Source organism: Suricata suricatta, chromosome 11 (genome assembly GCF_006229205.1).
Source record: "Suricata suricatta isolate VVHF042 chromosome 11, meerkat_22Aug2017_6uvM2_HiC, whole genome shotgun sequence".
NCBI classification, from domain to species: Eukaryota; Metazoa; Chordata; class Mammalia; order Carnivora; family Herpestidae; genus Suricata; species Suricata suricatta.
In genome coordinates, this window is record NC_043710.1 from 53029714 (window position 1) to 53044709 (window position 14996).

General features: G+C 38.9%; 2 protein-coding genes across 2 annotated transcripts in view; both read right to left on the bottom strand.

Moving 5' to 3' along the window:
• The window catches only part of LOC115272592 (olfactory receptor 52M1), a 42665-nt gene extending 42162 nt beyond the window's left edge, over positions 1-503 (bottom strand). The window contains exon 1 of the mRNA XM_029915622.1: positions 5-503. Within this exon, the coding sequence (XP_029771482.1) occupies positions 5-503 (499 nt within the window). The remainder of the gene's footprint in view (positions 1-4) is intronic.
• A 14300-nt stretch (positions 504-14803) lies between these two features.
• The window catches only part of LOC115272593 (olfactory receptor 52K1), a 796-nt gene continuing 603 nt past the window's right edge, over positions 14804-14996 (bottom strand). Inside the window, exon 2 of the mRNA XM_029915623.1 lies at positions 14804-14994. Within this exon, the coding sequence (XP_029771483.1) occupies positions 14804-14994 (191 nt within the window). The remainder of the gene's footprint in view (positions 14995-14996) is intronic.

Below are 14996 nucleotides of genomic sequence, written 5' to 3' on the forward strand. Positions count from 1 at the left end.
AAGCGTCTGAGGAGAAAGGGGAGTGGAGTCATTAGTGCCACAGCCCGAGTCACAGCAGCCATGCCAACCTTGGTGATAAGGGACCCAGTCAGGACCGTGGTGTAGTGCAGTGGCTTGCAGATGGCCACATAGCGGTCGAAGGCCATGGCCAGCAGCACTGCTGACTCCATGATAGAGAAGGAGTGGAGAAAGAACATCTGGACCAGACAGGCATAGAAGTTGATCTCCCGATCTCTGAACCAAAAAATAGCTAGCATTTTGGGAAGTGTTGTAGAAGAGAGGACCAGATCAATGGCTGCCAGCATGGCCAGAAAGAGGTACATGGGCTCGTGGAGGGCTGCATTAGCCTGGATGACGAAGAGAAGGGTGCAGTTGCCTAGCAGGGCCAGAGAATAGGCAAAGCAGAATGGAATAGAGATCCAGACATGCAGGTGCTCCAAACCTGGAATTCCTACCAGCAGGAAGGAAGCTGGATGGGTTGTGGTAATATTGGAGGCTGTCATGGTGTTTTGATATTTTCCTTGTCCATCTTTACAGGGCCCCTTCACCTTCTATATATAGATCTTCACTGGAGAATTAGCTCTTGTTCCTGTTGCTAGACGTTAAACAAAATCAGTTAGTAGTCCTCATAGACTTGGATAAGCATAATCCAGGTGTTCTACCCTCAAGGAACTGGAATCTCATGGAGTAGATAGAACATCATTAGCACTGATATCACAAGGAAATCTACATAAAGAAATGGAGAAAAGGTAGTGTTTTTGGTGTTCCTGGTGGGCATCAGGGATACCCTGATAAAGGAAGTGCAAATATGTTTAAACTAATTCATTGTTTTAGAACATGCATTGGTACATGATAATCAAGCTAAGCTCACAATCACAAAACAACAATTCTCTGTCCTGAAATCTTGGGCCTTGGGTGTCTGTATACGTTGAACAAAGCTGGCAGTGTCTAATGCCCCTATTTATCACAGAATCAGTTTTCTTTAGCACTACTCTGAGATATGGTTGCCACTAGCCACACGTGGCTGTCTAAATTTGTTCTTTAAAATTATTCAATATCTCAGTCACAGCACTTCTTAAGTACTTACCAGACACACATGACTAGCAGCTGCCATATTGGACTGTCAGATACAGAATATTTCCATCATTGCAGGAAGTTCTGCAGGAGAGAACTGCTCTGGAATATGTCTTTCTGGTCCTTTCCACATTCACAAATCCCTGCAAGCACAGCCTTGCTTCCAGCTTCCTGAGAAAATGAGGAGCTGCTGCATCTTTGGTTCTCCATCTAAATTCATGTAAAACTCCCTATTCATGTGGCTCTCCTTCCATTCTCCTTTCAGCTCCTTCATTGTCCTCATAGGAAAACTCTCCTCTTTAGCAAGACCGCTGTCTGGCGTCCATAACAAATGTCCTTTGATTTTGTTTGATGTACTACTTAAAGCCAAGTTATTTAACATAGTATTGGTTTCTGGAATAGAATTTAGTGATTCATCACTTACGTATAACACTCAGATCAACAAGTGCCCTCCTTAATGCCCATCACTCACTTGTCCCATCCGCCAGCCCACTCCCCCTCAGTTTGTTCTCTGTATTTGAGTCTTTTATGGTTTGCCTCCCTCTGTTTTTATCCTTTTTCCTTCCCTTCCCCTATGTTCATCTGTTTTGTTTCTTATGAGTGAAATCATACAATAGTTGTCTTTCTATGACTTATTTTGCTTAGCTAAATACACTCTCTACGTCCATCCACATTGTTGCAAATGGCATAACTTCCTTCGTTTTGAGCACTGAGTAATACTAACAACTTCTAATTTTCCCTCTAGCTCATTTTTTTTCCAAATCATTAACACTGGAGTTGCTCAGTATTTTGTGCAATCTCTTATAGGATACAGATGATGTGCTTTTTAAGCATTGACATAACATTTAAAACATTTAACAAATCACTAAACTAAGTAAAAAAAAATCTGGTCTCCTTTTAATATAGAAAACTACATTTCCAAAAGTTATGCCTAAGGTATCATAGGTAATAGGTACGAAGCCAGGTTTGAGTTCTAACTTTCTCTAATTCCATGGTCTTAAATAACTAGGCATTTATTTCTCTTATCTCAATGCCTAATAAGGGACATGTATTCAGCATATCTAAATTAAAAACTTTCCACGCAGTGCAGAAAAATGTTAGAACGTCTTGGATCAAATGACTTTCACTTACACTAGTTGCATGACCTTATACTAGTCCCTTATATCCAAGCCCCTCTTTCCTCCTCTATAAATGAGGAATAGCAATGCCCTGTTTTTATGCAAGGATTGTAGAGAAGGGTAAGTGGGATTAGGTATAAAATCTTTTCATACAATCAGGATTTGCTAAGCCTTATTTGTCATTTAACTATATCTTCCTCCATGTAACTACACTTTTAAAAATTAAAACTCTCCCTCCTTTGATTTTATATTCTTATTACTTCATCTCTCTGCTTCTCTTCACAGAAATTATCCATAAAATGCTTATATTCTGTTTCAATCTTCTCTCAAATATCCTTTTGTACTCAACTATTCCAACCTGTATTCCATTCCCATTATGTCCCTGAAACCACTCTCATCAGGAACACCAAAGGCCTTTGTAATGATGGTACCATTGTAACCTACCTGCTTTTGTGCAACTTGACCTCTCAGCAACTTTTATCTGTCTCCATCTAAAACCCTTTTCCCATAGCAGCACTTTAAACAATGGCCAAATCATGGAAAGAGCCTAAATGCCCATCAACTGATGAATGGGTCAAGAAGATGTGGTTTATATATACAATGGAATACGACATGGCAATGAGAAAGAATGAAATCTGGCCATTCGTGGGAACTTGGATGGAAATCGAGGGTGTCATGCTAAGTGAAATAGGCCAGGCAGAGGACAGATACCATATGTTTTCAATCATAAGTCTAACAGAAGAAACTTAACAGAGGACCATGGGGAGTGGAAGGAGGGGGAAGTTAGGGAGAGGGAGGGAGGCAAATCAAGAGAAACTCTTGAGCACTGAAAGCCGAAATCTGAGGGCTAAGCAGGAGGGGGAAGGGGGTAGGGCGGGTGATAGACATGAAGGAGGGCACTTGTGGGTAAGAGCACTGGGTGTTATATGGAAACCAACTTGACAATAAACTATAAAAAATAAAACTTTTGGTACAAAAATACTACCATTTCCTACTTACTTAGATTGTCTTTTCAGTCTCATGATTGTACCTTAGTTATGAATACTGAATTTCTCAGATTTCAAAATTGAACTTTGTTCAACTTTATATTCACAAAACATTTAGTAAATATATTCAATGCCTTTGGGGGGGATTAAATATTTTTACCAAATGAGTTAAGGATAGTTCTAAGAACAGAACAGACTAATGCTCAGTATAACTAATTTTCTATAGGTTTGAAAAGGATAATCAAAGAATACAATTATTACATAGTACAGTAGCAGCAATTATTAAAGGAGACTGGGAAGAAATCCTGTGGCTAGGAGAGGGAGAAAGTAGTGATTTCAAATAGATCAGGTTGGGTAATCTTCATTAGGAAGAGCATTTGAGCAAGGATGGAATGAGGTAAGGAAATACCTTTGTTTATAGTCTCTTTAAAGGCAGAACATGAGGTTCCATTCAAGTAATAATGGGGGGCAAGTTGTGGGATGAAATAAAAAGAGGAAAGCAGAGAATCCCATTCAAAAGTGCATTACTGAGTGAAGTACTGTTGTGATCAACTGTCTCAAATCCCACAGGAGGAACCATGGAGAAGGCACCTCAAAATTGTCTACTGGAGACATGAAAGAGGGAACTCTTTATCCATTGGTTTCCACCCCACACCAAGGTCAGGGTTGACCCATAAAACTTTAATTTCTTCACACTTCTGGATGCACACATGTTCCAGGGTAGCTTAGTCTGCTTCAGGTGCCCACACACACTAGAGCCATAAGCCCAGGGACAGGATGCAGCTGAGTAAGGTGCAGTCAGTAGTTGTCACAGCATTGGCCAGAACAAAAAGGTGAGTGAGAGGAAGTGTGAGGCATAGGAGATGAAAAATACAGAGAAATAGCCCCCAGTGACCAACTCTAAGCAAAAGGAGCAGTCACAACAAATTTCCTAAGACAGATGTATACCTAATGTTCGAAGCTCAGCTACCAGGACACTGTACTAAGTAGTGCAATGAATGAGAGGTATACAGAGAGTATAAAGAGGGGGCCAGACTACAGAGGGCCTTGTAGCCCTTTGTAGGACTTGACGAATGCTCATTTCCCTCAAAGACTGCTTTAGAGTGAAGAAATAACATATATGACTAGTATTTCATTTCTCCCGTCCTCTATGAAAATTCCATGAAAGTGTAGGGTTAAAAGCAGAAAAGACTCTAGAGGCTGGTACAGAAATCAGGAAATGATGAATGATGGCCAAGAACCAGGATGGTTATATATGTGATGAAAAGCAGTCAGATTTTGCATGTATTTGAGAAAAGCCATAAAATTTGACAGATTAATTGTTGGTCATGAGAGAAAATGAGAGTCCTAGATGACAGGGAGATATTTAACTTGAACAACAAAAAAAAAGGAATTGTTCTCAGATGAGATGGGGGAAAGTTGTGGAGGATGGGGTCAAGATTTTAACTTAGACTTCTCAAAGAACATATCTAATCAGAAATCTAAGTGAACACGTTGATGCATTTGGATATATAAGTCTGCAGGTAGAAAGATTGATATGAACTTATAATCATTCAACCTTGTGATACAAATTTGTGATCATTATTATCATCAGAAAATATCAGACTGATATCCCCAAGATATTTTTATAAAGAACAGGGAGACAAGGACTCAATCCCAACATTAAGACTGAGACCGGAAAAGGAGTTGTAAGTGGAGGAAGGGTCAGAAAAAGACAGAGAATGGAAACCTAGAAATGTTTCCAGAATGTGTTTCTTGGTAGACTATATTGAAAGCAAGGCACCAAGGAGGAGAGAACTATTTCCATGTTAAATGCTACTGGTGAGTCAAATAATTCCAAAACAGGACCGTTCTTATGTTTAGAAATGCAGTGGTTAGATATCTTGGCAAGAAATTTTGCTAGAATAGAGAGACAAAGCCTGACTTGACTGTGTTTGATGGAGGAGGGCAGGGAGGAAGAAAGGGAAGTCAGTTAATATGACTCACTCTTGTGAGGAGATCTACTACAAAGGCCAACAGTAAAAGGAACACTGGCTGCAGAGGAGGAGATATGATAAAGGGAAGGCTATTAGTGCCTGTGTGTGTATGTATGCATTCATATGGGGGTGTGTAGTAGTCATTTGTTTTTAAGAAGGAAGAGAATGACACATTTTAAAATGAAACCTACGTATCCAGTAGCAAGGGGACATAAAATATGGGAGAGAAAGAATATTGCTATAGACCAGTCTTTGAACACAGTCCTCTTCCTAGGTGTACTACTTACTATAAATTTGGTTATCAGATTCTAAGACTTGAGTAGGGGTCTCCCTATGATCCTTCAAAGTGGCAGGCTAGTATAGGTAACTGTCTATTTGATATTCCCACATAGTAGTCCCACAGATCTTAACCTACCTTCGAGGTAGGAATCTTCATATGCATTCCACATCTCCATATTGCCCTCTCCAACCAGTTGCTCAACGTAAAATCAAGTCATCCTTGATTCAGTCTATTCCCAGATCCAACCGAGTCAACCTCCACAGTAAATCACAAAGTTGCCTACTCTGGTCCAATTACCTCCACACTATGCAAGCCACTATTCTCTCTCATGACTAGGAAAAGGACTCCTATGAAATGTACTGATTTTTTGTTTTCTCCAGCTTTTACCCTTCAACAAATACCCACCATCCTGTACGGTGAAGGGACTGTGCTTTACCTACTTCTATAACCTCAGCCACTGGCACACACAGTAAGTCTTCACTATTTCACCAAATGAAGCATGAACTACCAGACCACTGAAAAGTTGTCTTTTCACTCTGTTCAGAAGACCTACCTATCCTATCCAAGCTCAGAAAAGTTGGTTATATTCTAATTTAACATTCATCCAAGTAAGGGGTTAAAAAAAAAAAAAAACCTCCAACAGCCTTCATTACATGAATCAAAGCCTCTTCTCATTGGAGACTATTATTCCATGTGTTAATATTTGCACCTCTTTGACAGGAATGATTACCTGGCTTTGTAGGAAACAAACTAATGACAGCAAGCACCGTTTTGTTTTTCACGGACACATTTTCAGAGGTGCCAAGAATGGTATCTGCTACATAACAGGCACTCTACAATGATTACTGTTCCCACATACGTGGAGCATCCTTTGCCTGCAGTAAATATGTATTTTCCATAAAACCAAGCATAGTTCGCTTTCCCTGTAAGTCTCTATATTCTTTTGGCTTACTGTCCACCTTGTGAAATAGCTGATGACATGGTGACCACTCTCCCTCACAGTTACCTGTTCTGTCCATAATCTTCCCCCAAACACAGGGTGTTCAACAGTGCATGAACCCTATTTCTGTTGAAGCTCCTCAAAAATCTGTCTCTGATGTACAGTCTCAGAGTAGAAACATAATGGAGTGAGTCATCTTCCCCTCATATCCAGAACATGGGAACCTGTTTCGTAGTGAACATTTTGTCTGTACTGTCTGAAGTGCTAAAATGACCACTCTATACAATAGAACTTGTCCTCTATTTCTTTTTTCTCCTATGACTATTTAGATGGCTCTCCATACACAGAAAGTATTCAGTTAATGCTTGAATCTATTTTAAAGTCAATACAGTATATCTTGAAAAGATATCAGAATGATGGATTTGAAAGATTAAGACTCTGACACAGGAAGATAGTTACCTAGGGTCCTTCAAGATGTCGTTTGTGGGAGAACCTGTAAGAAATATTTCCTGTTGAGCCATTCAAATAAAGGGGCCAGGATGATTACCCATCAGCAACTCAGGAAGAACTTGGAACTCGGGAGGGGGGAGGGTGGCGGTGTAGGGGTGGAATAAAATCGTACAAAGTATTGGTCTACCTGTTCTAGGCAGGCCCTTGGGAATAGTAAATGATTTTAAAGTTTACAGATATTTTTATCTATAGAATGTCTAGGGTATGGACTCAAATTTATATGCATGATGCTCACATATTTTCCTGTTAACAAGACTTAAAAATTTATCTCCAAATATAAATACTCATCTATAAAGTGATTGAATTCATAGGGGATATAGCAAAATGTGAGTTTTCATTAAGAGGAGCCTAACGAGGTAATGGCCATCAGAAATTCTCTGCTATGCTCATGACCCAAGACTTTGCACTGTTAAAATTGATGGCACACTTCTAAAATCAGGCCCTATTACCTATGGTATCATGATACTTTAGGTGGATCTGCTTCAAGAAGAGCAAGAGAATTACATTTGTTTTCTTTCATTTCTTTGACTTTTTTGATGTATTATGAAAAATTGAGTTTCCAAGAGCATATTCTTACTACAAAGATGATTTTGTCTCCTTATATTTGAAATGGCATTGCAAGATGATTTCCTGTAGAGCTTATCATTGTAAAAGAGGTCATTTTAAAGACTATTTTAAAGAATAGTGCCAAAAATGAATAGCTCCTATCTCTTCCTTTAACACTCATTATCTAGAAGGAAGAGACCATCAGACAATGGTTGAACCTGCATGTTTCAGTAAACATATTATTCAAAAATACATATTTCCTACCTCTCCCTGTATCTTTCTAGTTCAGGCCGATTTTTTCTCTTGACTAATGCAGAAACCTCCTAATTGGGACAGGGATATTGGCAAGACTGGGAGGAGGAATGATAGGTGAGAAATGATAGGAAACACACAGGAAAAATCAGCCAAAACTTCTTGGAGGTGAACCAGTGTTTCTGGTCATCCTCTACAGTGGAGGGAGTTTCTGGAGTGTAGACAAAATATTTGGGTTGGATTCTCAGTACTTAGGCCTCCTCGGATAAGAGCCAAAACAGAGGCAATAAAAGAATTGGGAAGAGAGCAGAGAGTTGATGTCTAAGAACAGGACAAGGTATGGGAGGAGACTGAGAGTGCCCTTATCCTTTCCCACTCCCCACATGTCACCTCTTGTTTCCTTTAGTGCAACTCTGTCCCCCATCCTTGTCTGAAGTAGAACTCTTGGCCCTGTCCATTGGCCTCATGCAACTTTGTGGGAGGAGTGTGAGAAGGAAGGAGCAGGGAAGGAACCTCTAGCTTAATCTTCACAAGCCTCTGATCTTCTCTGAAAAGGTTGTAGGAGTAGAAACTACTCTACTTGAGGAAGGTCCTCAGGGGCTCATGGAAGGCTCTGGCCTCTTGAGGGGTTAACACAGGAGGACTCCTCTGACCCAGAGTTCCCTGGATCCCAGGCCACCTTCTTCTTTGTGATGCAAATCACACCTCCCAGGGGTCATGCTTAACTCTCCAGACTGAGCACTTCAGATAAATCCTGCTTGTGCCTTGGTCTTTAATGTGCTTCTGCTCATCTCTACCCCATCCTTGCAGTGTCTCCTAACAATGCCTTATTAAAACATATAAATTGCAACCAATTCCTATTGTTGATCTGGAAGGGCAGGAACTCCAGCCTAACCAAGCAACAATATCTGATCTAACTTTGCATACAGGTGACACATTGCCTGGAGCTAGACCTGGATTTCCAGCTGGTCACTTTGGCATGGCACTTTCCTGATCTTAACCCTGATAAGATAGGTTCCTTACCTCCAAACTGGAAATCATAATCCCAATGTTTCCTCAGCCACAAGAATAGATCGCTAGTTAGATAATTGATCTGATTATGATGTGATTATTTATTAGTGTTTGGCAATTAAGTAATCAAAGGTGATGTTCTACCTACACCTGGCCTCAATGCTGCTATTTTCAAAGACCTGAAAAGGGATCTAGTTTATACTGGGGTCTGCCATGGACTTTGCCTACTACAATTTCTCATAGTACTTTATATTTGATTTGAGGGATGCTGTTTTAATTCTGATTCAATGATGTCCTTATTTTGATAAGAACACTTAACATGAAACCTATCTTCCTAAAAACATTTTCATTGTACAATACACTAATGACTACAGGTACAATTTTGTACAGATTTATCTTAACGGAAACTTTATGCCCTCAATTTTCCATTTCCCCTCCCCCAGTCCTGGCCACCATAATTCTAGCCCTTGATTTTATTAAATGGACTATTTTAGGTACTTCATATTAGTAGAATCCTGCAGTATTTCTTTCTGGGTCTGGCTTATTCCACTTAGCATAATAAAATCAAGGTCTATATTGTTCCATAATGCAGAATGCCTTTTTTTTTTTTAAGGCTGATTAGTATTTCAGAGAATATGCATCCCACATTTTCTATATCCATTCATCTGCTGATGGACTTCTAGGCTTCCCCACACACATTTTAGCTACTGTGAGTAGTGCTGCAATGACTATAGGAGTGCTAATACCTTTTCAAGATCCTGATTTCCATTCTTTTTGGATATAAACCAAGAAGAACTAGATCATATGGTAGCTCTGTTTTTAAATTTTTGAGAAACTTTTGTGCTGTTTTCTATAGCAGCTGCACTATTTTGCATTCCTACCCACAGTGTGTGCAAGAATTCCAATTTCTCCACCTTGTGCTCTTCACCAGCACTTGTCTGTCTTTGATAACACCTGCCAATCTGACAGGTGTTAAATGATACCTCATTGTAGTTTCATTTGAATTTCCCTCCTAATTAGTGACAATAAGCATTTTTTTCATATACCTGCTTGCCATTAGAATGTCCTTTTGGAGGTCCTTCAAAAAATTAACAGTAGAACTCCGCTATGACCCAGCAATAGCCCTGCTAGTGATCTACCTAAGGGATATAGAAGTGCTGATGCATAAGGGCACATGTACCTCAATGTTCATAGCGGCACTTTCAACAATAGCCAGATCACGGAAAGAGCCTAAATGTCCATCAATTGATGAATGGATCAAGAAGATGTGGTGTGTGTGTGTGTGTGTGTGTGTGTGTGTGTGTGTATATATATACATACATGGAATACTACATGGCAATGAGAAATAATGAAATATGGCCATTTGTAGCAAAATGGATGGACCTGAAGGGAGTCATGCTAAGCAAAATAAGTCAGGAAGAGAAAAAGATACCATATGTTTCCACTCATAGGTCTAGCTGGAGAAACCTAATAGGGGATCATGGGAAGGGGAAAGGGGGGGGAAGAGTTGGGGAGAGGGTCTGAGGCAAATCAAGAAAGACTTTTGAATGCTGAGAACAAACAGGGCTGAGGAGGGAGTGGGGAGGGGAAGGGGGTGACTGTCATGGAGAGGGGGACTTGTGGGGAAGAACACTGGGTGTTACATGAAAACCAACCTGGTAATAAACTATTTTTTAAAATGTCCCCTTTGAGGAAATGGGTATTCAGTCATTAGTCAAATTTAAATTAGAGTTATTAGTTTTGAGTCATAAGAGTTCCCTTTGCTTTAGAGATTAACCTCCTATCAACTATATAGTTTGCAATATTTTCTCCCATTCCATAGTTGCTCTTTACTGTTGTTTTCTTTGCTGTGTATCTTGATGTAGCCTGGTTAATTTCTCATTTTGATGTAGTCCTACTTGGTGACTTTTGCTTTTGTTTCCTCTTCTTCAGATATCACTTGATGAAATAACTGCGAAGACTAGTGTCATGAAGATTTTCCCCTATGTCTTGTTCTAGGAGTTTTATAGCTTCAGATCTTAAATTTTGTCCCTAATCCATTTTGAGTTGATTTTTATGTATACTGTGAGATAGGAATACAATTTTCTTATGTAGATGCCAAGATTTCCCTTCACCATTTGCTGAAGAGACTGTGTTTTCTCTATTGTGTATTCATGACCTCCTTGTTCAATGTTCAATTGATCATATATGTGGATTTATTTCTGGGGTTTTTTTTTGTTCCATTCATCTACATATCTATATTTATGCCAGTATTATACCACTTTGATTACTATAGCTTTGTAATATTTTTTGAAATCAAGAAGTGTGCTGTCTCCGACTTTGTTGTTTTTTCTCAGGATTGGTCTGACAATTCATGGCATATTGTAATTCCATGTGAATTATGGAATTCTTTTTCTGTTTCCATAAATGTTCTTTGTGGTTTTCATAGAGGTGCATTGTATCTGTAAGTTGCTTTGATATTATGGACTTTTTAAGAAGTCTTCAAATCCATGAACACAAGAGGTCTTGCCATTTGTGTTTTGTTTAATTTCTTTCAATGATACTTTGTATTTTTCAGTATTTAAATATTTTATCTCTTAAGCTTATTCCTAAGTTCTATTCTTCTTAGTGCCACTGTATATGGGATTCTTGTCCCAGTTTCAAGATACTTAATATATATAAACACAACTGATATTCGTATATTAAATTTTTGTATTCTGTAAATTCACTGACTTGTTATTTCTAACAATATTCTTATGGCATCTTTGGGATTATAAGATTTGTCGCTGACAAAAGGATAATTTCCCTCCTTGCTTACTAATTTGGATGCACCTTATTTCTTTAATGCTTTGGCTAGGACTTCCACTACTACATTAAATAGAAGTATCTAGAATGGGCGTTCTTCTCTTGCTCCTGATTTTAGGGAAAATAGTTGTTTGTCACATTGAGAACATTATAGTTTTTATATAGTTTTTATCAAATTGATGTATTTTTCTTCCAGTCCTAATTGGCTTATGTCAGGTAAACATGTTGAATTTTATCAAGTGCTTTTTAGGCATCTACTGAGATGATCATATGATTTTTTAATTGCTTATTCCATTGATGGGGCATATCATTAATTGATTTTTGTATATTTTTATATATAAAAGATCCCAGAATAAATCCTATTTGGTTGTGGTGTATGATCCTTGTAATGAACTGTTGGATTTGGTTTGTTAGGCTTTTCATGTCTATGCTTATCATGGATGTTAGCTTCCTAGTTTTTTGTGATGTCTTTGGCTGCAATATCAGGAAAATCCTGTACTCGCATAATGATTTGAAAGTGTCCCCTCTTCAATTTTTTTTTTACACCTTTGAGAATGAGTAGTGTTAATTCTTAAATATTTGGTAGAATTCATCAAGGTAGCCCTCTGTTACTGGGGTTTTTTAAATGGGAGACTATTGATAACTGATTTAATCTATACACTAGTTATGGGTCTGATCTGTCTTTCTATATCTTCATGATTTAGTTTTGGGAGGTTATGTTTTCAAAACAATCTAAAAACTCTATCCCCCAACTATACATAGCTCTTTTTGACAGAAGTAAATTGGATCTAACTTGATATTTCCTACCTGTTGGCCTCTAGGAATGTGTCCTGAGCATTGTCCTTAGGATAGATGATCTCCTCCCATGTTAAGACAAAGTGAGATTTCTGGATAACACCTTTAAATTTGGAACTTAAATTAGCAAAGCACAGCAAGACAGGAGATACAGGCTGTATGAAGAGAAACTGACCTAAATACTAATGTGGCAAAACTTAATGTCAGGAGCAAATTTAGGTAAAATAGAAAAACCACTTTGGAGTGAGAGAGGGCTGATGATGGAATGAGGACACACTATTCCGTTATACATGTCATGCTTGTAGGAAACAGGGATCTAGAGCCATGGCCAGGGAAGCTGAGATGACAGGCTTAAAGGATGGACTGACCAGAACTTAGTCAAAACATCCAAACAAGAGCGAGATAAAATAGACAAGGTGTGAAGGAACAAAGTACCTTACTTTGCCCTTTCCCCCCATTCTGAAGGGATAAAATTTACCTAATGTCATGGGAGCAGGGATAAACAGTACATGGAGTAGAGAGTGGCCATAGCTTAGATAACTGTGTTGGAAGTCACTGGTAGATTATTAGAATGTTTCAACTCAATTCCATTTGCTCTTATATCTTTTGTTCAGCCAATATTTATTTATATTTATCCACATATTTAGCTTTCCTGTTGTTTTCCAATCCCTCCTGCAATTCTATGTTTCTATCTGGCTCATTTTCCTTCAGCCTAAAGAAGTATGTTTAGTTTCGCTTTTAGTGCAGGCCTAATATTGCCACATTCCATCAGATTTTGGTAGCAACACTTGTTCTTTCATCTTAATTGTGGAAGGATAGTTTCATTACTACTAGAATTCTAGAGAGGTAATTCTTTCACCCATTTCAAGACATAACTTGCTGCTTGTGACTAATCCTGGTGGTTCTGATGTCAGATAGATTACCTGACTATGGAATCTTTATAATATTGAACTTATAATGGAAACAAAGCCATTCTTTCCCAATTGGGGAGATTGGTAGGATCTACAGGAGGTGACAACCCTTATGTAAGTCATCAGGAGGATAAGAAGACCTCTGTTTTGGAAATAGCTTCTTTCAAGTGATGCTATGCTATTTGTGTTGTTAGTATTGGCAGTTTTTAAGCTTTCCACCTGTACCAACAAGCTCAGAAGAAACAAGAGGTTTCAACAACATAGAAACTAAAAGTAGAATATAACTTCCGTGTATGTGTCAGTTTCTGTGTGTGTGTGTGCGTGTGTGTGTGTGTGTGTGTGTGTTTTAGTGTCAGAGAGAATTATAAAAGCGGAGATGTGAAACAAGCATAAGACCCTGGGTTCCTGCTACAGTATCTCCTTTCTGAAATGTCCAACCTTCCATACCCACCTGACATGGGCTCAGATTTCTTTCAAAGCTAAATAATATGCCTAGATAGATATGTAGACACAGAGATAGAAATAGAGGCAGAATAAAATAGAGAATTTCTAAACAGTAGTCTGAGGAAACAAGGGAATCACAAGATAAAAATAGAAGAATGCATTGGTGGAAGATGGTGTATGAGAGCCTATGTACCACATAAATTCTAGTTGTCAGGATGAACTCATGGAGGGGATTTTATAGTATGTAAGTTTGCATTGGATAGAAGAAAAAGAGAATACATGTCAATATTCCCATCTCCTATCTGCTTTGCCTACCTATTTTTTTCATGGTACTGAGCCTTGGGATGAGCAGGTCAGAGACCACAACCTATTATGTTTAGCATTTCCTCCTTTGTGTTAAGACATAGACATAAGGGCAATATCCCCACTTTAACTAATTATGTATTCCCAGCACTGCTTTGGATTCAATAATGTTTTTCAACTGGATTACTAAATGAATAAAGAATTTATGTTCTTAGGGAAAACATAAGCTAGACCTTGTGCAAAGAGTTGCATGATGTGTAAAGAAATGTCAGGGGACATGTTTCACTCAGTGTTTGAGACAGCTTGGCCATGATAATATAGAGGTCAAAAGAAGTCAAAGAATACATGCCTGACTTAACTGAAGAAATAAATTTTAACAAGGAAAACTGTCTGATTTAGAACCTGTAGCCCAGGCAGATTAGGAATGCCCCAAAACTGGTGGTGGTTAGCTAGAGACTAGACATCAAACTGTATAGGTACTCTTGCCTCAGATGAAATGTTGGTCTTTCCCAGCTCATGATCCCAATGACTCTGAAGAGAAACTCAGATACACACAGTCTTACTAAATGAACTTGAAAGTATCATTGTGTCTTTAGATGGTGTTACCAAGAGGACAGTGGGTCAAGCCTCCTGATAGAGTGGGGTCTTTGAGAAGATAGCAGAGTCAGGAGATTGAATCCAAAGGCTACCAAAGAATACAGCCCATGAGTCCTGATCAGACTGGTGACCTCATTTCAGGACATCATTTAGTTTTTCATTACACCAAGAGAGAACTAAACATGGAGAGTGGCATACCTCCAGTCCTATCATACACCCACCCCCAGCTCAGCATTCAATCTGTCCCACTCTTTCTCCACCTGTCACTCTCTCCATTTATACATCCTTTCTTAACAATAGTCCTAAGACTCGCTCACGGATCTGCTTGGTCTTGACCCCATAGATGATGGGATTGATCATGGGTGGGAAGAGCATATAGAAATTAGCAAAGAGTATGTGGACATGAGGGGCAGCCTGGCGAGCCACACGGTGCATGACTGAGGAGATGACCACAGGTGTGTAGAAGGCT